Raw genomic sequence first — 23,984 nt, forward strand, 5'->3', positions numbered from 1 at the left:
AAGAGTATATATATATATATAGGGAGAGTATATTCAGTAGCTAGCTACAAAATAAGGTATTCTGTAGCCACCTCTATTTACGATAATTTTATATACTAATTTACGATAATCTCAATAAATTAATATAGTAATTATCATAACTCAAAGTGACTATAGAATAAGTTATTATATATATATATATATATATATATATATATATATATATATATATATATATATATATATATATATATATATATATATAACTACTATTTTGTAGTTGGCCATAGAATAACTTATTCTGTAGCCACTTTGAGTTACGATAATTACTATGTTAATTTACAGTAACTCCTTACTAAGTGGTTTACTATAACATTATGGTAAATATTCTCATGTGTTATAGTAACCCAACTATTGTAAATATGTATTGACATTATGGTAAATTAGTATATAAAATTATGGTAAATAGAGGTGGCTACAGAATAACTTATTTTGTAGCCGGCTGCTGAATAGCCTCTCCCTATATATATATATATATATATCGTTTGGCGGGGCTTCTCCACTGGTTTTAAGAGCTGTTTAAAGCCGTCTTCTGCCAAACAGAGTAAAATGAAACGGCTTCACTAGTGAAACCCCTTAACCTGCTCTCACATAGTTGTTTTGACAAACGGAGTACCAAAATGGCTTCGGCACCGTCGGAAGAGCCGTTCATGGAGCCGAAGAAAAAAAGACTTCACTACAGAATTGAAGCCATGCCAAACGAGGACAGAGAACGCAATACATAGGATAGGTACTCGTGTTTTTTTTGTTAAAACTTAAAAAAAACTAGGTAGCGTGTCCGTGCGTTGCTATGAGACAACGAAATTTTTGTACTAAAAACACACAGATCACACAATAAATAACAGTACTGTTTAATAAAGGTACTTTTGATTATCATCAAAAAAGTATTAATAAGGAATATTATCTTGTCTATAGAGCTAGAACCTCTTTATAGATGATATTCATTGGGAATATTATCATTTAACAGTTTCTTCCCCTTGTTCATGTTCTTCTCAACAATTAACACTGATAAGATCCTGATATTAGATCTTGCTATGGATATAGATAGCGCTACGTACAATTGGCTATGTAAAAAACATTGGTAAGACAAAGAAACCTAGGCCTATGCCCGTTGCAACGAAACAACATATACACAAAAGTTTGACTTGGGTTCTCGGTAAGGCGAGACCAGCTAGCAGCCACACAAGCACATTGCGAGCTACATACACGAGGGACACATGGTGAGTTATGTACACAAGGGGCACATGGCAAGTTACATGCCTACTAACCCATCTCCCCTCTCTAATATTGCAGCACGAACTTGTGGCTCCAATGATATTTCAAACCTTGTCTAATATTTCCAAACATCAAATATTTGCAAACCAGAGGGAGTACGACGAAAACTTATTGCAACAGAAAACTTGGATGACATAGATACAATCAGAACCTTTGTATAAAGTTAGTAAGGTTCCTAACAAAAACTATCAAAAACTATTAAGACACTCAAAATAGATATTGTCCACTGCAATGTCTTTAAACCAGACTCTCTATTTTTGAAGTATATGTGTCAGCACTAATTAACCGGGAATGGGGACGTGAAGTAGATCACTAAGCACTGCCACCTTATCAAGAAGATCGTGAGCTTGTGAATGCTGCCGGCGAAGAGGGACGTCATCTCCTATGCGGTTTCCTGGTCAATCTCCTCAAGGTTGCCAACATCTTGAGCACGTCCAAGGCAGAGCTGGTAAGGAGGGTAGGATGGCAGTTCGAGGAGGCCAGCGTTGCAGACCTGTTGATTCCATCGCTGTCCTACAACCAATTCAAATGTAATCAGACATGCTACAATCAATTGTTTCATAGCACCCTTATGTCCAACCAAAGGAAAACCAATAACACTCTTCAGTCAGCTAGTGCAACTTGCAAGAAAATCTTAACCTGATGCGCTGCATATTCAGACTCTTGCAGATATAGGTCTTTTTTTTAGTTAGACAACATGGTGGTTTGAGTGTTTGACCATTCAATTTATCACAAGTAATACTCCTTTCTAACAAGCCACTATTTTAATTAATTAAGCTTGGAAATAGTTCAAGTACCACTCAAGGTTACTAAACTTGCAGTTCAGTAACTGGGATACTATTTCATTTGTGAAATCTTTTGATAGGTACGAGGTTAATGAACCGAGATTTCTAACCATGCAAATATTACAAGTAACAAATAAAATCAAAGTTAGCAAACAAGAGCATACTAATCTGAAAAAGAGCAGATGATGTAGGGAATTAGAAATTCATGAATGAAAAAAACAGATTAAGTTTACTACCAAACTTGATCAAACAAGACACTATTTAGACCACAATGCTAATATCAAAGCTTTCATAAACCAAATGAATTAACAAGATATCACTGGAAGACATCTTGGGGACAAGAGACCCATGCATTTACCTAAAATAATACATTATTCAGACGGCGCTGCACGGGCACAAGATCAACTCCTGGCAGGCGCAGGGGACATGCATGAGGCCGCGCAAGGTGGGCGGTAGCGGTCGTGTCCTCCCCCACAGGTGGAGATGCGGTCGGCAGGTAGAGCGACGTATTTTTTTCGGAAGAAAAGAAAATAGGGCGCAGGGCATGGGAATCGACCCCCGGCTGCCCGAGAGCGTGGTGCGGGGGCACGGACGCGGGACCGCAGGCTTGGCAGAGCGAGGGGCGTGGGATCGCAGGAGGTAGGACGATGAACGGTGAAATGTCACACCAAAAAGTATCCACGCTTTGTTCTTTTTAGTTGTATATAAATATGTATATAGGAGATTCCTGACCAGTCGGACCCGATGTCCCGCAGGTGTACACCAATGTGGCCATGTCTGCCCCTAGCCCAGTTCGATCCCAACTGGTTGCAGGACTGTAGGAGTGCGAGCCGGAGGCGGAGGCTGAGGCTGATGAGGAATAAGATATCGCTGACGGATCGATTTATAGGCACATGCACGCAGCGGGCCGATTCAATCAAGGACAAATAAAGACGAACACAAACTCTTTTATTTGAGGAGGAGAGGAGAGGTAGTACGTGCTACGCTACGGGAAGCATGGCGACACGCGGCCAGAGCCAGACGATGGTGAATCGCCTGAGAAAGGTAAAGCGCTACTGGGCGTGGGACGACGACGACGACATTGAGGAGGCCGTGAACGTCCTGCAGGTGCAGGTGGGCGCCTGCAGGAAGGGACAGGGACAGGAGGTTCATCGCCGTGCACGGCCCGACGGCCGGCAGAGATCGTATTTGTATCGACGTCGGTGGTGGTACCAGCAGACGACGAGATTATTCCGAGCCAGATGCAGGTGAACGATGCCTGCGACGACGAGGAAGAGGCGGCGGCGGCTTTGGAGGACGAACGGAGGAAGAGGATAAGGGAGAGGCGGCTACCGCTTATGGAGCAGGAGGAGGATCTGCTGCCACTTGAACCGGAGGACGATGACGACGACGTGGTGGTCGGGGGCCTCGGGGCGGCGGAATCCGAGTACGAGACCGAGACCGTTCCCGTGGCGCCGCCAGTAGCAGTTGGTTTTGTCCCAAAGTCGCAGCGGAACAACGAGCGGCTCCAAGGGGGTTGAGGTTCAGGAGCTGCTGCTGGATAGGAAGGCTGAGACACGGCGGATACTCGTCCAAGCTATACGTGCACAAGAGCCGATGCAGCAGGCGGCGCCGGCTGACGACACCAGCATCATGATCGGCGCAGATGACGATGAGGATGCGCTGAGTGATCAAGCTGAAGCCGCCGTGGAGTACGAGTCATGGAAACGTATGGAAACGTCGGCAACTTGCAAGGATCAAGAGGCCGGGCTCGCCGTGAGGAAAAGGATGAGGACAACGGCATGGCGATGACGAAGAACATACGTCGCCGTTTGCTGTTCCACGACGACGACGACGACGAGCACCACCGGGAACTCATCGGCGGCCCTCCCAATCCTCCTGCGGCAGCTCCTGCGCCCAACAACAAGTACGTTTGCAGATACTACCATAAAGGACGATGCTTCTTCCAGGACAACCACAACCCTGACGACGCGACGCAAACAACTACGGGTGCATGTGACGACGTGTTATTCAGCCGCGATTTCTCTGCTCCGACCGGACAACATAAGGTGATGATGAACAAGACGGCCTTGCCCAAGGTCATGCAAGTCAAGAACTTTGGGCGACGCGGAGGAACCAAATGCATGGACGCGTCTTGTGAACGAAGACACTACGTACAAGGGGAACATTATTTCTCAACTCTAGCTCAGCTGTTGCGTGTTTGCATAATTGCGTTGCCTAATTCTTAAAATAATTTTTGCTAATTTAAAACTACAACTAAGATCATTACCCACCAACAAACCATGAAGGATATCATGTAACAGTAACTACTGCGACGACGACTACTACTCGTGCTACGACTATTTTTTTTACAAGAAAACAAAACCAAAACCATGGATGGATCGAGGAGGACTGAACAGAGCAAATGGAGAACCGAAAGGGCAATGAAATTTAACACCGTCAGAATTGAAATATATATACAGGAACATCGTGGATGAACCGTGGAGGCCTGTGCGGCAGGGCAAACTGCTGCAACTCCAAAGGCCAAGAGCACACAGCCAGCTGCAGGAGCCGGAGCAGCACTGCGCTGCTGCAGGTGTGTCAGCAACAGCACCCATTGGTGACCGACGGGAACGAAATGGGAGACAACAGTGAGTTTCTTTTCCTTTTAGGCCCCGTTTAGGTCTAAATTTTTTGGATTTTGGCTACTGTAACACTTTCGTTTATATTTAGCAATTAGTGTCTAATTATGGACTAATTAGGTTTAAAAGTTTCGTCTCGCGATTTTTCACCCAACTGTGTAATTAGTTTTTTTTTCGTCTACATTTAGTACTCTATGCATGTGCCGCAAGATTCGATATGACGGGTACTGCGCAAAATTTTTTAGAATCTAAACAGGCCCTTATTCATGTATGAAATTAAGTACGAGACAATGGATCCGGTCGAGTAGATTTGGGAAGTGTTTATTTGGAGTTTTTCTATACTTGGAAGAAAGCTTAGGACTAATTTGGAAGCAGGGGAGGCAGAGCAATCACCCTCGTTTAGACTTTGTTGGGTGTATCAAAATAATTAGTGCGCATACTATATGCATCCGCAAAATGCAGCCATCAATGGTTCCCTCTTTTCTTTTGGAAAAGAGAATACTCTGCTTTTTAGAAAGCACTAGTCCAAAAAAAAACGGTGAAAACAGAGTTGCAGCATGGATCTAGACGAAAATGAATGTTTGTGATAAGTCTAGCTTGCACATTATAAAGCATATGGAAAACCCAACACCGGGTTCACATGGACCATGCAACTATGACAGTGCTAGCGGCCGGACGTCGCATGCATCTGGACGTCTGGATGGACGCGTGCGTCCAAACGCCCACGCTGCACTCCGTTTCCCTCGTTCGCGCAAGCATGCCTCCGCTGGCGCTTACGCTTTGCTCGCCATGCAGGCCCACGCCTCGGTCATCTCCCGCACTGCCAGACTGCGCATGGGGACCGCTCGCGCCTCCTCTCCGCTTCTTACGCGCATCCCATGTGCAACGCCCGATCTATTTTAGAAATACTTAGACAAAACACTTGCAACATACGTCTAAAGACAGATGAAATGCTTGAAACATGTTTTTGAAACACTAGAAAAAACACATGAAAAACGCTTGAAACCATTGCAAACATACGCAGCATTAAGATAAAATACTTACAACATATGTGTGAAACATAACATTAAGATAAACACACTTGCAACATACGTCTAAAAACACCGATGAAACATTAGGAAAAGACATTTGCAATATACGTGTACAATAATTGCAACATATGCAACATCCAGATAAAGACACACATCCACCTCTAGTGGTTTCATGGAGGTGAAGAAACTTGAGCTGGAGGGTAAGAAGGTTGAGAAAGAATCAAAGATGATGGAAGCTTACAACCACCTCATATCACAAGATACAAGTTCAATGACTGAAGAGGAAAAGGCTGAGCCACTTGCTGCCACGAAGTGTTTAAGAAAAATGCTTTTTCATGACATTATCTAATTTGGTTATGTTGATCAGTAAGTCAGAAAAACTGTGTTGTGAAATGTTTCATCAAATGGCTGGTCTGAACAATGCTTCATTATTTTTTTGTGTAGGTTATTCTTGGCTGGGGCTATGAGGATGTTGTGTGGAATGAAGATTTGGACAAGGGCTCAGATCAAGTCTTCTGTTATCTGTTAGCTATCTAGTTCATGTAAACATCAGTGTTATTTTCAGTTATCTAGGTTGCTGAAAAACTTCTGAAAACCATCAGCTATCCTTTCCTGTTTTCAGTTTCTGAATTTTAGACTCTCAAAAGCAGCCCCGTTCTTTGGGTTGGAAGGTGTCTTTCTGTTTTCAGTTATATATTCACCTTTTCTTTGGAAGGTTGAACTCCTGCTAAGCTACCTACTACTACATTATATTACTGCTACCTACTATACTAATACAATTTCATTGAATTTTTTTAGCCGGTCCTTGTTTTCAGTCCACACTCCGCCACTGCGTGCAATGGGAAATCCATGCTGCACTCATGCAGAATTTCTGTGATCTCAAGTCAAAATGGCACTACTTGTGCATGCAGTGAGTGAAGTCAATCGATCGCAAAGGCTGAACTTCACACTCAAGCCGAAGTCTTACTACTCCGTGAAGCAAGCAAGGAAGAAGATCGATCGGTTTCTGGCACTAGGGTAGCATATATAACGTGGTGTCATCCCGAGCAGAACAAAAGTTAGTTATTGATCATGGTAACCTTAAAGATGTTTTTTCCAGCATAATTTGCCGTAACAAAATTGGACAGTACATTCTGATGGTACGTTGGACAGGGCAATGAAGTTCACTATGTCATATAGTGTTTGTAGGGACGGCTCTAGAGGCTTTATAGGAGCGGTTTGCCCAACCGCCCCTATCCAAACGCCTCTACAAATCATGTATTTGTAGGGGCGGTTTACAGACCGCCCCTACAAATCGATTTGTAGAGGCGGCTGGTGTTATCAGCCGCCCCTACAAATCGATTTGTAGGGGCGGCTGTATATTGAGCCGGCCCTACAAATCAATTTCCAGAAATCACAAAAAAGGGGCAAAAAATAGTATATTTTTTAATCCGAGGAGGTCCCCACAGCCACACACCCACTCTATGGTTGCAACATTTTTTTCACAATTTTTACACACTTTGTGTAAATTGAGTCAAACTAACGCCCTTGCAAATTTTAAGTAATTAATTATCCTAGTTTAACTCCTACACGCGTGTAGCGTCGAGATGGCAAACTAGAGGGGGGTGAATAGTGCTTTTCTAAAACTAATTGCGTCGGCTAACCGAAACAAATGCGAAATTAAAACTATCGGTCTAGTCAAGACTACACCCCTCTATCTAAGTACTCAAGCACCTTATAAATATTCTAATTAGGCAACAAAGGTGCCGGGCTAGCAAGAGCTCACCTAATCAATTCTAGTAGCAAGATCAAAGAAACCTATGCAACTAGTACTCAAGCAACCGGGGGAGCTCCTATACAATCTAGTAAGCAAAAGCACATAGCTCCTAAGCTCACTAGTAATGCTCCATAACAAGGCTACACAAGCTAAATTAGAGAGCTCAAATTAGTTAGCTACATAAACTAAGCAATGTGACTAACAAGGTTACTCAAATCAAATTAGTCATGCAAAGGAGCTACTTCTATGCTACACAAGCTAGAAGGTGAGCATGATGACACCATGTGACGAATGGTAGATGACTCATGATGATCCTTTCTATTTGCTTGAAGTTTTCCTTTTTTGGCTAGCCTCGTAGTACGAGTTGTTCATGAGTTTCTTGTTTCCTAAATTGCACCCTTTCTTTCTCATCTTTTTGTCATGCCATTTTTCTGCTCTTTGATCTTTTGACATCTTGTTAGACCTTCCGCCTCACTCATTGTTTTATGTCTGCAAAGGATTAGTGGACAACACATATCCAAAAGAAAATTCAATTTTGAAACACAGGTTGTTTGTCCAGAATTTTATAATTTCCCTCCATGCTAATGAAAAGATAGTGTTAGAATTATTTTAACATAGTTTTTGTTTATCATGTTCTATACAAGCATGGCTTCAAGGCAAAGGTATCTTGCAGCTAAAGATAAAGTGAATGATCTTTGATACTTACAGTTCTTTCATCCATGATGAATGAGCTGTGTCTTCTTTGCACTATATTATTGGAGTTCGACATGTGCATTACTTTATCTCCAATTTGAATTCATCTCGTGACTTACCCAAATTGAATTGAGAATTTTCTGCAGAGGTTAGTCCAATAAAATATTCAGTATCTGCTAAAGCAATTTTTAGTTCAATAACCAAACTGGACTCCATGTCTAATTTGATTAAGGAAGGCATTTTAACCTAAGCACCTCGCTTAATTTAAAAAACCTTTGGAAGTATGTCGAGTACTTCCAAACCAAAACTTACCATGGCAGACAAAGGTAACATAAAAGCACTATAGAGATTTACTCAAATGGAGATGAAAGAACACTATTATTATTTAGCAAATTGAGCATGTCTTAAAAGTAGTGACAACTAAAATAATTTAGCAACATGGCAAGAGATTTTTTTAGGAAGTCTACCCCCCAGCTTGAATTTTGCAAAAAAATCAAGTTTGGATGGATGTTCTTAAATGTTGCATGATAAATGGTTGGACATACCTTGGGTCATCATCCTTCATTCTTTTGGCTTCAAACCTGGAATGGTTAGTGACCAAATATACCCGAAGGAATATTTTCATAATTATATTTCTATTCTCATTTCACAAGGGCATCACAGCAAAAGGTGAAAGCTCATGTTGTCTCCCGAAAGTGCTTGTTTTAGGACAAAAGCTCGTCCTTGGGAAACCTTCAAATTGTGTTTTAAATTGGTGAAGTGGTTTTTCCTCCAACACCAACCTTTGTGTGCCTATCTCAAGATTCATGCCAATGAGATTTGCAATATTTGTGATAAACATATGCATCTACAACCACTCTTTTAACAATTTTATGAACATGAAGCATGAGAGGGTTGAAGATCTCGTGTGTGACAATGTTGGAGAGACCAATTAATTCCGGAGATTTCTCATGTGAGCATGGATTTGATGAGGTGCTCATGAAATAACTTCCATACTCGTCGACGTCATCTTCCTACTCCAATGTTGTTTCTTCATGAATGTCTATAGGCAGAAACATTGTCTCCATCATTCCATGCCTATGACATTCATTGGTCATTTTGTTATCCAAGATTTTCCTTGGATTGGTGACTTTTGGGTTGATCTTATCTAAAGTCCCATCCATCCATTCAATGGCAACGACACATAAGTTCTTAATATCCTCCAACCATTGTTGTTGCTCTTCTTGGTCTTCCTTGTGGCCTTCATGACTCCTATGCTTTGGGTGTTTTAGTGGATTTCTAGGATTATCATGAGTCTTAGAAGAAAGAGCGTAAGAGGGATCATCGGGATCAATGATGGGTTTAGATATGTGTTCAGATGAGACATCTAATATGGGCATAGAAAGGGAGAGAATAGGAATGGCTTCTAGATAGCTTGGCTTTCCTTCTATGGTTTCACTAGACATGTCACCCTTGTGTTCTTCCCAATGTCCTATATGGGAATAAGGATGCTTTCTAAGAGATCCCTTCTTGAGAGGATTTGAATTATATTTGCTCGAAGGTCTCTTGTGGAACTGTAAGTTTAAGCTTTTCCCAAAAACAGCATAAAAAAGATCATCCTCACAAGAAATTTCAAAAGGTTGAATTTCTTCTTCCCTTGGAGGATTTTGGGATATTGATGGTTCAGGATTGATAGCTAAATCTTGGGATTGGAGTGGTTCTGATTCGGCTATCAAAACTTCTTCTTCCTAATCGGGAGATGATTCCTTCTCTTCCTTAGGGAGTTTATTATGAATGCTAGTGCAGGGAGTGATTTCACTAATTTTATTAAGCATAGACCTTGCTACACTAGCATACAAATAAATAAAAGCTCCTCTAGAAGCTAAATCAAGGGATTGTGCAGAATCCTTACTGAGACCCATATAAAAATGTTGAAGGAGCATCGGGTCTAAGATAGCAAGGTCGGGAATAGTGGTAATGAGGTCATTAATATGTTTCCATGATATGCCAAGAGATTCTTCTTCTAGTTGTCTAAAATTTAGAACATCTTTTCGAAGGCTAACTACTTTAGAGATTGGAAAGAAACGTAAACAAAATTTAGAGTATAACGTTTCCCAATCTCCTTGCATACTTCCTACGGTTTGACTGTATCAATGTTTAGCTCTTCCCATCAAAGAGAATAGAAATAACTTCCATCTTAAGGTCTTGTCAGACATGCCAGCGATTCGCAAGCATGCACAGGTCTGTTCAAACTCTTGTAGGTATGAGTATGGGTTTTCATCATCTTCTCCCGAGAAGGATTGTTCCCGAATCAATTTTATAAAACACGGGCACAACTCATAACCAGGTGCTAGGATATGCTCTGAAGATTTTGGTGGCTTTAGGCTTACGCTCGTGGGTTTAGCATATTGATAGATAGGAGTGAAATCCATAGTAAAAAGCAAATCAAAAGAAAGAATAAAAGATAAAATATCAAGCTAGGCTCAAAGTTAATTCAGCAACCGTTTTTCTGGCAACGACGCCAAAAAGCTTGTTGGTATTTATTAACGCACATAGATAAATCCGTAAACACACGGATACCGTTGTAGCTTTCACCTGGAAGTATTCCAAGTATCCTATCCACAGGAAAACATGTGAGACTAACTATGGTCTAACTTAACAAGGGGTAGCAATAAGGTTAAGGTTTAACTTAACTAGGAGTAGCAACCAGGCTAAGGATAAATAGAAGCGTAGAGAGGATAACTGAGGTTTTCTAATTCTAACTTGGGTAAGTTATGCCTTCTACTGTTTATCTGGGGACATTACTAGGGAAAGACACCGGCTAACGGAAGGTGGACTACAAAGGATCAACGATGCTATATAGTACAAGGCTATATAGTATTGATGTCACAACCACGATCTACCACCATTCTGGAATGCAGGGTGCATCCACGATCAACCTAAGTCTACGCACCACGCGTACACTCACGATTAATACTCTACTCCCCGTAGGAAGAGAATAAAACAAACAAAAGAGAGTCATAATCCTAATGAACAATATAAATATAATACTTACTTGAATTAGAAGTTGATTACCAGAGAAATCTCAGAAGCAAGCTCAAGTAGAACTTGATTCCGTTAAGGTACAAGCCGTAGAGAGAGCACCAACAGGTCGACATCTCCTCCAAACTCTTTCCTCACTCTCTATGTCACTATTTCTAATTATAAGACTAAACCGTATAGAGGACTAATCTTCTCTTGATAGTTGGCTCTGATCATGATGAGGAGAATATGAATCAGAGTTTTAGGATGCCTCCAGGGAAGGTGGCATGGGCTGATATATATATAGGCTGGAGCGTCCAACGTGAGCCCTTGGATCAAACAACTTAAAGGACAGCGTAGATTGGATCTCAATGGCGGTGGAGAACCGACATTCGAAGCGGAGACTGACAGGTGGGTCCCATGGGCCGGCCGGCCTGCAGGTGGGGCCGACTGGCCCCACATGTCAGCCCCCCCGGGGTCTGCTTTGGTGGGTTGCCTTCCGGAGTGTTCTAGAGTCTTCCTGCGTCGGTTTCGTTGCGGATAAACGTGATTTACTTTGACGAATAGGTCCTCCTTGACAGTTTTCTGGATAAACCCTGCTGAAAAACAGATTTACCAAAACTTGTTGAATTTATTAGTTTAAACCCCTAGACCTATGTTTGGTGATGGAATTAAGTACAAATACATGTTATGTTGACGGTTTATAATTGATGTTAGTGACCGTCAACAATATGTAAGTGAGGTCTAGTTTTGTTCGTCTCGTCACGTAGAACACACCGGTACAGATGAAATTAAAAACGGATTCACCTTTCAGAAGTTATAGCAATTTAAAATAAATATTTTGCTTTATTTCGCCAATGTCCGCGCTGACATCATAGCATGCAAAAGCACAGGGGGAGGAGAGCCGTCCCAGCAGTTGAGACGCACGCGGTCAAAACCGTTCACTCGATTCCCATCGCGCGAACGACCGTGCAAATGGAATCTGGGTCCCTGCCTCCCTTCATTCCTCTTATTTTCCCCCCAAGAAAATAGCTTCAACAGAAACCAAAATAAAGACTTCAGATTTTCAAGCACCTTAAAAACGGAAACACGTCTCAACCACGCACACGATCATCTCAATTTCGCCATCCCTTCTTGTTCTCCTGCATACACGTGGTGGCGCCCTGGCCTAGGCAAAAATGAGCGCAAAATCATGCAAGGCATTAAGGAGAACATGCATGCAGTACGTCTCTCAAGTGTCAAGGTCTACGCAATAGAAACATCGTGTGAGCTCATCTTTATCACATCGAACCCTAGGTGTTGCCTTTGCTTCTTGCGCCGTCTAGCGAATAGCTAATGACCACATCATCATCTTCATCATCGGTGAGCTCGTCCTCGTCCTCCGCGTAGCCCAAGAGGTCGTACTGCTTGACGAGAGCATTCAGGTAGCCGGCTCACTTGCCATCGATGTACTTCGTCATAAGGTACTCGACGGAATGACGCGGACTTGGTGGAAAGCCTCTCGGCGGAGATGTCGGTGAAGGTACGGGGTGGACGAGTCCTCAGGAACTGGATGAACTCGGGCGTCAACGGTGTCTTGACCACCTTCTTTCGCTTCTTGGTGAGCTGGGTCTCCTCCGCCTTGGCGGCCGCCTCCCTGGCCTTGAGCCAGCGCTGCACCCCTCCGGGGACATCCCACATCTCCCTCCAGAGTCCGTCGGCCGCAAACGCCTCCTTCTTGAGCTTGAGGATATGGCTTCCCTCCGACGACATGCTCGGCTCCATGTTCTCCGTGCCTGTCCCCTTGTTGGTGATTTCCTCCGCCAGCTCCGGCGTCTTCCTCTTCATTGCTGCGGCCTGCGGCTGTTGATCTGCTTTGTTAGAAGATGGACTTGGAAAGGAAGGGAAGAGAGGAGTTACGTGTGGCTTTTATATATTGCCATATATGCCCCTTTCCTCGTATCAGGATCGGATCCAGTTGATGAGCAGGTCGCTCCCTCCCTCTCGCGCTCGTGGCGTTACGTGTGGCATGGCAAGGAAATCTGATCCGGAAGCGGGTTCAGTTCGCGCGCTCAACAACCGAAAGCGCACAATCAAATCCGTCTGCTGGAAGGCATGCAGCTTATTAGCTGGCGCGCGCACAGACACAGCACGTATCCTCTGCCCTTGAGTGTCAAGTCTTTTACACTGTGTTTTGCTTACAGTACCCGCAATGAAAATGAAAACTACAGACTGCAGGCAGACAGACAAGCCTTCCCTAGTTCTCTCTTGAATGGTCACTTGTTACTACGTGTGGTGTCATATCAGATCAGATTAGATGATGAACGTCCGCTCTATCAGTACAAACCCTTATAGTTCCTTTTCTTTTCTTCCATATATGATCAGGGAGTTCTCACCCAATAATTGGATCGTGATCGATGTGGCACACCACAACATGTCGCCCTGTCTCTGCGCCCGCCGGTCACCCCTAATCCCCTCCTCTCTTTCCGTGTAGGTGGTACTAAGGAGCCGGGATGAGCAGCTGAGGACGAGCATGCCGCCAGCATGCCCCAACCATAGCACCACCATCCACCGGCCCCCAGCGCCCCCATCCGCCCCCCCCCCCCCCCCCCCCGCGCGCACCGCGCGCCCAATCCGCTCGCCCTCGGCTCGCCCTAGGCCGAACAACATAAAATACTAGCAACATAAAGAACATTTGAATGCAACATACGTATGAAAACAAAATGAAACATGCACTTGCAACATGTGTGAAACACATGAAACATCTAGAATTACAACTTGCAACATGAAACCACTTGCTGCAACATAAGACTGAAACATCTAAAATATTTGGAACATACTGTTGCAACATATGTGTGAAACATACGCAATATGCAAATAAAAAAACGATTGCAACATATGTCTAGAAACATATGAAACAGTTTGAACAAATGCTTGCAATATGCTTCTGAAACATTTGCAACATCCCCCTATCTACTTTTGCAACATCAAAATGAAACAACTGCAACATACATCTGAAACTTCTGAAACACTAGAAACATACATATGCAACATAGGCGAGGGGAAGACCGGGGCAGCAACCGATAAATCAGGCTTTGAACAGCAACATGGCAAGCGTCACGGATCTGTGCCGGGATCCGGTAGTCGGAACATGCCCGGTGAGCACGACCTTGTCGGAGCACGACCTTGTCGAGGTCGTTGACGCCCTTGCAGTGCCTGACAGGCGCCGCCTCCTGCTTCTCCTCGCCCACCGGCAGCGATGACGCCGAGGCCGACATGCTGTCCTTCCGCCAGACCGAGCCACAACGAGCATCGCACGCCGAGGCCGAGCGGAGCGGAGCAAAGTAGAGTAGTGGAGCTAGAGGGAGGAAGAGGAAGAGGAAGTGGAGAGAGGCAGGCTGGCAGATGGGCTGGCTCAAGGTCGATTTGGGGAATTTCCGCATAGCATCCTTGCGTGTTGTTTTTTTGAGAGAGAGCGGATGAGTGGATGAGGATAAGCCACGTTCAGACGGGACGGACGCTGGTGGGCCAGCACTATCGTAAATTAAAATGTGGTCTAACTACGAAACCTAGACACAATGTGCGGGCACATTCCAAGCACGGCAACGCCGCGCACTGTTCTAGTTTGATTCAGAGAAACTGTGTAAACCTCAAGTGTACTCACTGGAAAGCCATGTTCCGTGAGCCCAAATGTGAAACGGGGTAGATTCACGGCGGCTGCTATGTATTGTACGAGTACATCCATGTGCCTCTGCGCCCTTAATTTCTCATGCCTACAGATATAAAAACACAAGCCAAAAACTGGTATGGTAGTCTTATATCAACATGTCGAAAGCCACATCTCACTCAACCAATTCTGTTTCATTACATGCGGCACCGTGCAATCGTCATGACGTCGATGGTCCAAGCTACATTGCTTAGACGACGGCCAAGCGCTGCAAATCCTTTGTGTCTTAACATATTGAGTTTCCGTGATCTTAAGTAAAAAATGGCACTGCTTGTGCCTGCAGTGATGAGTGAAGTCAATCGCAAAGCCTGAACTTCACTCAAGCCAAAGCCAAAGTCTCTAACTACTGATTTTATTTGTAATTCAAAGAGTGAGTTCAAACAGACCTACTACCTGATTACAGACCTGATTTGAGGGCAACACCATGCCACATGTCAGGGAGTTACAGGGTAATAGCCATTTCCATCCACCAACAAAATTCAGGTGATATGCAAGATCATTCATAGGCTTCTGTCTAACAACGAAAAAACAGATCCAGAAGCACTTTGAACTCACAACTCTGTACTACACTTGTACAGCCATCAATAACCAGAGTCCAAAACATACAGGATACATCTCACTATCTCAGCGCAACACTAGCAACCACCTTCACTCACTCGTCTTTCATGGTACATTAATGCGCGTTTGAGTTTTTTCAGGGATTTTTAAGAGATACTAAGAATTCATGAAGAAAAGAGCACACTCAAATACAATAGGTAATGCCAAGACCCAAAAGAAGTCTGTATTGTATTATAACAAATGTTTATAACCAAAGTCAGCGCAGGACTTCACAAGTACAATAGGTACGGCTCACGAAAACAAGAGCTGACTTAACGACAATGATGATAATCTAAAGCAGCATGATCATATTAGCTTAGGTAGTGGCCTAAAGGCTGCCAAGTCACTCACTTTCATCTGATTGGCCTTCAGCCTACCCTAGGCGCCGCAGATTTTTCAGTTTGCCGTGAAGCTATCCCGTTTCACATTAATCGCCTGGTTCGCTTGAACTTATCAGCCCGGCTTATCAGCCTACCCTAGGCGCCGTGGATTTTTCAGTTTCAGTCACGGGCTTACCGCTCAACTACTGTTCATCCTTTGGTAATTTTAAGTAGAAGCAGCAATGCATGGGCCGTTCTTGATGTGGAACAAACTAAATGTTGGTTTGTGTCAGGCATTTGGTTCAGAGAAACTGTGTGAACACCAACCATTCACTGAAAAGCTGTTTGGCTGATGGTTTTTGCGGCTGATAAGCCAGACGTTGTTGTTTTATTGTGAGAGAAAAACACTAAGCTGGGCTGATAAGTTGAAGCGAACCAGGTGATTAATGTGAAACGGGATAGCTTCACGGCGGCTGATATGTACTATTGTACTTGCACATCCATGTGCCTCAGCGCCCTTATTTCTCATGCCTATACGCCTATACAGATATAAAAACACAGAGCCCTGAACACAAGCCAAAAGCTTGGTATGGTACTACTATGGTACTGTTATCTCAACATGCCGAAAGCCGCATCTCACTCAACCAGTTTCGTTTCACTACCGTACCAGATTATATTAATCCAGTTGCATGCGGCGCCGTGCACTCATCATTGTGCGTCGATCGTCCAAGCTACATTGCTTAGACGACGGCCAAGCACTCGCTGCAAATCCTTGCTGTCTTAACATATTGAGTTTCCGTGATCACAAGTCAAAAGTGACACTGCTTGTGCATCATGCAGTGAGTGAAGTCAATCGCAAAGTCTGAACTTCACTCAAGCCACAAAGTCTTACTACTCCATGAAGCAAGCAAGGAAGAAGATCGATCGGTTTCTGGTACGTACTTGTTTTCAAACCTTTCACCAATCAAGGATGAACCAATCTCCTGTCAGTAACTGAAGTGACTGAAGAAGTCTGAAGAACTGAACTACTGAAGACAACCAGCCTGCACTCCTGTCTGCCATACCAATTCGATCTCTTTTCCTTGGGATCTGAGGACGGACGTTCCATGTCATGCCAGCAAATTAAAAATGCAATTTTTAGGGTAATGAGGCTGCAATAATTCCGCCATCCGATTGATCTTGATGGGCCATGTGCTTCGCTTGGGCGCCCCACTGTATCCTGTCCGGGCCATTCCAATTCCATGCTGCAGAAACAAACACCTAGCTAGCGGCAGGCAGGAACAAGATCCGAGAAAGCACCAAGTCGATCCATGCTCTCCGGCGAGCAGAACCAGAACATGGGACGGACGGAGCCGTCGCCCTCCCCCCGGCCTTGGTGCAGGAGGTGCAGAATCGCAGAGCCACATGCCGTAGCTTCCTCCGCACGTCTTGCCATGCTTGTGATTGGATCTCCTGGACTTCTAGGTCCAGATTTAACGGGTAAAAACTTAACTTAGAGAAAGAAAGCTTGTTGATATACCTCATGTCGAGCACAGTCATGGACATGGCGTCGCCGTGAGGTAGTAGTAACGTGGAGGCGTGGTCTAGTGGTGGCGGTGAAGGCGTGGTCCAGTGGCGACAGCAAAGGCGATGGCACTTTCTGTCGCTTACAGTGCGTCTTTCTAAATCGGACTAGAGCTAGGATGTCGGTGGGGCGCTAGCGGCTACTGTGAACCTCGTGACTCGAGCCCCAGCCCCCACCTCCTATTTATTACGCTGCGCGACAGGGGCCCATCAGCCAGAAGAACGGCTGGGCGCCCTCGATCTAGGCATGGATTAAGGTCTCAATTGACCGTTGGGCCAAATTGATGAAGATCAACTTAACATTCTCCCCCTTGATCTCACCTTATGAATTAAATATAACTTTCTTTTTTTTTCCAATTCCATCGCATATCAGTGCATAAAGCGTGTCTCATCGTCACGGTCAGTTGCCATTAGATTTAACAGCTATAATGCACCTCTCTGTTTTGAAACAGATACTCAACTAGGCCCTTAGTATCTAGAAATCATAGGCTTTCCCGTAAACCAATGTCGACTGTGTGTTCTCTGAACGTACTGGGTGGTAAGCCTTTGGTAAGCGGATCCGCAAGTACTTACTCAGTACTTATGTGCTCAATGCTTTCAAAATAATTTTGAATTTTCTCCTTTACCACATATAACTTAGTGTCAATGTGTTTGACAGCACACTTGACCTGTTGTCTTAGGAGTTAACTTACTTAAAATGATTATTGTTGTTGTCTACCATTATTAAATCCGAGTACAAATTCCCTTAATCTTATTTTGCCTGTTTCTTAAGCCTTATGTCAAGCTATACTATGGTGTGCATTATTGATGATACCATAACTGTTTCTTTGGAGCTTTTTCATAATAATACTCTAACTGCGAGTGTTAGCAACTACTGTGGATTTCACTACACATCTCGCCAAGACTTAACATTGGTACCCTCAACTATTTGAGAGTAATTGTTCTTTCTTACTCAGCATGAGGCATATAATGCTTTGCAAAATTGCAAGACATTCTTAACTCCATTCCAGTGATCTATATCTGAACGGGACTTCTGCCAAAATATCCCGAATACGTAAACTATGTCAGGGTAAGTTCTTACTTGTACTTGTACACTCATCAAGCTTCCAAACGCTGAAGCATATGAAACCATGTTCATTTGATCGATCTCACATCGGTTCCTAGAACACTGGAAGTTTCCAAAACTATTACCCTTGACTATAGGAGCAGGCGTAGGTTTATTTGCTTGCATACTTTATTTCTTTAGAATCTTTTTTAGGTATGCGTTTTCTACAGGCCTAATACCCCTTTTCATCTATCTTGGTGAATTTAAATTCTTAGAAACAATGACGTTTCACCAAGATCATTTATATTGAAACTTGAGGACAAGAATTTCTTCTTCTCTAATGGTAGATTAACATCACTACTAGTGAGTAGGACATCATCTAGACACATGATGTGGAAAATGAATTTTTCATTCTTGAACTTCGCATAAACGTTATTGTCCTTCTCATTTTCTTTAAAACATAAACTTTCTTATCGTTTCATCAAATTCAAATACTACTGTCTAGAGACATGTTTTAACCCATAAATAGATTTCTACAGGCGACATCCCATACATTCTATTTCATCCACGGCAAAACCTTTGGGTTGTGCCATATTAATGTTTTCATACAAATCCTCATTAAGGAATGTCGTCTTTACATCTATCTGATGTAACTCTAAATCGTAATGTGCTAATAACACCATTATGATTCTAAAAAAATTCTTACATAAGGCTACAGAGAAAACTCTCATCGTAATCTATTCATTCTCTTTGTATAAAGCCTTTTCCTACAAGTCATGCTTTATATCTTTTCACATTCCCTTTGGAGTCATATTTTGTCTTGTAGACCCTTTCACAGCCTACTGTTTTGACTCCATTAGAAATTTCTAGTAAGTCCTAGATATCGTTGGTATTCATCGAATTCATTTTAGCTTCCATAGCTTCTTCAAATGAGGTGAGATCACCCTCCATTTTAACTTTCTTCACTAACATAGACTTCATAGTCATCATAAAACTGGTTTACTAATTCTTTGAGACCTTCTAGGGTCTCAACTACTTGCACTTTCATGTGGGGCTGTTGTTGCTCTTCATTGCCGAGAGGCAATTGATTCTATAGGCTCCTGTATTATAAGATCCTTGTTTACATTATTTATCTTCTTCGAAGAGCCAACAACAGGTGTTGTATAAGTCATACAACATCAACAAGTATTGAGAAATTCATTGTTTTGAATCACTGAAGTGGGCACTCAGTCCCGCTTCTCTTTAAGTCATAGGTCTCTACATACCTTGCTCCCTCAGATCTTTCTATCTTTTCTAAAAAAAATTGTATCTTCAAATATCTTATTTTGGGTTTAATCTGTTGAAACCTCATATGGCGCTTTGAGCACCACCTTAACATCTTCGAGGCTGACTACGCTATCTTCCTGTCGAAACTTTAAAATGTCCAAAAATTTAGCTATTTCTCTGCTTGGGGTATCATTGTTGTGACTGTTGTACTCCTCCAACGATCGCATTCATCTTTATTAATCTTTATCTCACTCTTAATAAAGAGTATCTTTCTTAATTAATCTTTATCTCACTCTTAATGAAGAGTATTTTTCTTAATTGATCTTAATGTTCTCCCCCTCGAAATACGATATGAACTTTACTGCCATAATTTCGAGAACTATTCAGAAAACCTGTGAACGAGGAGACACTTATAACTTACTTCATTCATATGATTATGTCATATAAATAAAGTTATTTCTTGATCCGTTTAGGAGTACACTTTCCTTATTTCACTTTAAGAACTCAACGAGGTCTTTCATTAGGAGTACTTTTGCAAGTCATGCTTGCATCTTTTCTTATCTTTTGGTTAGTATTAACTATTAACCATGACGATGCATTTCTTTTGTGCCACGGTCAATACTAGGACAACATAAGAGCTACCCAAACTTTTCTCGCTATGCGGGATACAAAACATGTGAGTCATCACAAAACTTTTCCCGCCATGCAGGAATGACTAGCATAAGTACTATACTAAAACTTCTCCCATGCGGGATAAATCTATACACAATTTACTGTAACAAAAACTTAGTCATGATGACTAAAACATTCACTTATTTCTTTATTTTCCAATTAAATCTTTCCATTGGTTCTAATTTACTCAAAAAATTAGTAAACTAACAAAAAAATAGTCCTGAACTGGCTTGACTCAAGCCTTTTCATTCACATAGCCCAACATTGCAGCCCGTTGGCATGCAGCCGAATGATTTCGTCGGTTAAATAAATAAGGTGCTTCTGCATCAATTCTACTTCACCGTTGGGCAGAAAATAGAATTAATGCATAAAACTCAAAAATCAAATTGAAATACATATAACTACTCTTCAAAATTAAATTCTCCCGTTGGTTCGAATTTAATTAGAAGATAATCAACATCATTGCAGCGGAAACTTGATAATAAAATACATTCTTTTAGTTCAGAAGCATTTTTTGTCCTTATCTACTCTCTGAAAAATTGACCACGTTGGTGTAAAATTTATCAGAGATTTAAACTTCAAAGTTAAATTTATTATAATATTGTTATCATCAACGTTGGTCAGAAAATAACAATACCATAATTTAACATAAACAAATCGTACTACTCCCCTAATTTAATTTTTTTTTCCGTTGGTTCCAATTTAATTAGAGGATAAACATAATCATAATTTGCTAAAAGTAACTGTTCTTCAAATTAAATTCTCCCATTGGTTCGAATTTAATTAAAAGATCATCAGCATTAAACTTTGCAGCGGAAACATAAAAAATATAATTTATCTACTTTTCAGAAGAATTTCACTGTACTCATCTACTCTTTGAAAAAATTATCCCGTTGGTTCAAATTTTGACTGAGATTTAACATCAAAACTTGACAAAATTCATCAAAACTGTTTCTGAAAAATAATAAAACTGAAAACTATTTACTTTATTCATTTTGGCCCAACCGAGAAAATTCGGCCCGTGGTCCATCTCTCCGGCGCGCGTGAGCGTGCGAAAAGCACGGCCCAGCGGCCTGCTTCACCCGGCACGCGCGCCCGCTGCCCCATGCCCAGGCCGCAACCTAGGCCTAGGCCAGGAATCCGCTGCCCTGCCTAGGACAAATCTGGCCCGTCCGCCGTCAGCCATTGGATCCGATCCGACGGTCGTCCGCGCGTCTCACCCCAACAAAAAACGCGCCACGGCCACTCCCAAGGAAACCCTAGGTCCATTCGTCACTCTCCCTCCCTCTCCGCTCCTCAGTGCCGAGACAGAGAGCGGCGACTAGAGGAAGAGGTGGTGGCGCAGCTGCGGGGCCCCTCGTCGGCGCGCGCGCTCGCCCGAGGGTGAGCGCGTCGCCGTCGATTGGCCTTCTGGCGACGTCCTTTACCCTCGAGCCTGCGGAGCTCCCCAAAAACCATAACTTCACTTTCTCCTCCCCCTTTCTTTTCACTCTCACGGACGGCGTCCGAAGATGACAGTAACGCGCGGCCGCGCAAGGCAGCCGAAGGAGGAGTGCGACGCCGCTATGGGCCCCCTTGCCGGAATGCACGCTCCCCAGTGGGTGAGCACGCCGCCGTCGAGTGGTCCTATGACAGTGACCTAGCCTGTGCTCGCGCACGCGGCGTTTCCTTCCCGCGTGCCGACGAGGCGCGCGGCGGTGTCAACAGCGGTGGAGTAGCCCTGGTGAGTTCCTTCCCTTTCCGTCCTTTCCCCTTCTAGGGTTAGGGTTAGGTTAGACTATTTCTCCTCGCGCCCACGGCGGCTCGGGGTGACTTCCCGCACGCCGTTGAGGTGACGGCCGACGGTGGTGACGGTGGGGAAAGAACCTAGGTAGGTCCCTTCCTCCTCTCCATTCTATGATCTAGAGTTAGGGTTTGGGAAACTTGAAATCTTTCGTCTTCTTTTAATTTCTTTTCACTTTTCTACCCCGATCTAGATCTACAAATTAGAAACCTGCTCTGGTACCATAGATAGGATTTACTGGACCTCTAGGTGCAGATCTAGCGGGTAAAAACTTAACTTAGACAAAGAAAGCTTGTTGATATACCTCATGTCGAGCGTAGTCACGGCCATGGCGCCGCCGCGAGGTAGCAGCAACGTGGAGACGCGGTCCACCGGCGGCGGCGAAGGCGTGGAGGCGCGGTCCAGCGACGGCGGCGAAGGCGATGGCACTTCTCGTCGCTTACAACGCGTCCTTCTAGGTTGGACTAGGGCTAGGACGTCGGTGGAGCGCTGGTGGCTACGGTGAACCTGCGTGACGGGAGCCCATAAGCTAGAAAAATGGCTAGACGCCCCTGATCAGGACGCAGATCAAGGGCCAATTAACCGTTGGGCCAAATTAATGGATATCTAACCTATCAGCTTGCTGCCGCGCAAGTCACGGTGCGGCGCCTCGCACAGTTGCAGTTGCAGCAGGGCTTGCAGCCACATGCACGTGCGCCTCCCATCTGATTTCGCATGCGTGCGCGATCGCCGACCGGCCTCCTGCCGCCATATATACACGGCCGGGGTTATCGCATTCTCAGCTGCGCTTGCACGGCTCCTTGGCTCAGTGCTCACCGCCGCTAGCTTCGTCGTCTGTGTACAGACAGACCACCGGAGGTCTACTCTGCTCTGCCGCGCTTCCTGATCGCCTGATCGGTCGTCGCCCGGCGATGGCGCGTGGTTACAGTTACGGTTATGGTTACGGTTACAGCCACCTGCAGGCCGCCGCAGCCGCCGCGCTGGTGGTCGGCTGGGCGCTGGCCGTCGCATCGCCGGCCGGGGCGTTCGCGCCGTCCGCCTGGAGCAAGGGCAGCGCCACGTTCTACGGCGGCAGCGACGCGTCCGGCACCATGGGTACGTTACGCATGCATGTAAAAGGTTCAATCTCTTCGTCTCCATCGTGAATCGTGACGACTGACACAACGTGTGCACGCATGCAGGCGGCGCGTGCGGGTACGGGAACCTGTACGCGCAGGGGTACGGGACGCGGACGGCGGCGCTAAGCACGGCGCTGTTCAACGACGGCGCGTCGTGCGGGCAGTGCTACAGGCTGGTCTGCGACGCTGCCACGGACCCGCGGTGGTGCCGCCGTGGCCGCGGCGCCTCCGTGACCGTGACGGCGACCAACTTCTGCCCGCCCAACTACGCGCAGCCGTCGGACGGCGGCGGGTGGTGCAACCCGCCGCGGCAGCACTTCGACATGGCGCAGCCGGCGTGGGAGCGGATCGGTGTCTACCAGGGCGGGATCGTGCCCGTGCTGTTCCGCCGCGTGTCCTGCAGGCGCCGCGGCGGGGTGCGGTTCACGGTCAGCGGCCGGGACTACTTCGAGCTGGTGCTGGTCACCAACGTGGCGGGCGCCGGCGCCGTGCGGGCCATGGACATCAGGGGCACCCGAACCGCCGGCTGGATGCCCATGTCCAGGAACTGGGGCGCCAACTGGCAGTCCCTGGCGTACCTCAACGGGAAGAGGCTCTCGTTCCGGGTCACTGCCGATGATGGGCAGACCGTCGTGTTCGCCGACGTCGTGCCGGCGTCGTGGACGTTCGGGCAGACGTACGCGAGCAGGCTGCAGTTCAAATAGACTAAGGGCG

At 44.7% G+C, this 23,984-nt stretch overlaps 1 protein-coding gene across 1 annotated transcript; it reads left to right on the plus strand.

Moving 5' to 3' along the window:
• The first annotated feature begins 23,063 nt into the window (after positions 1-23,063).
• Positions 23,064-23,984, plus strand: LOC136526567 (expansin-A29-like). The gene is made up of 2 exons (XM_066519194.1): positions 23,064-23,247; positions 23,334-23,984. Exons 1-2 carry the CDS (start codon positions 23,064-23,066, stop codon positions 23,972-23,974), a joined length of 825 nt encoding a protein of 274 aa, XP_066375291.1. The 3' UTR covers positions 23,975-23,984.

Source organism: Miscanthus floridulus, chromosome 19, assembly GCF_019320115.1.
Source record: "Miscanthus floridulus cultivar M001 chromosome 19, ASM1932011v1, whole genome shotgun sequence".
NCBI classification, from domain to species: domain Eukaryota; kingdom Viridiplantae; phylum Streptophyta; class Magnoliopsida; order Poales; family Poaceae; genus Miscanthus; species Miscanthus floridulus.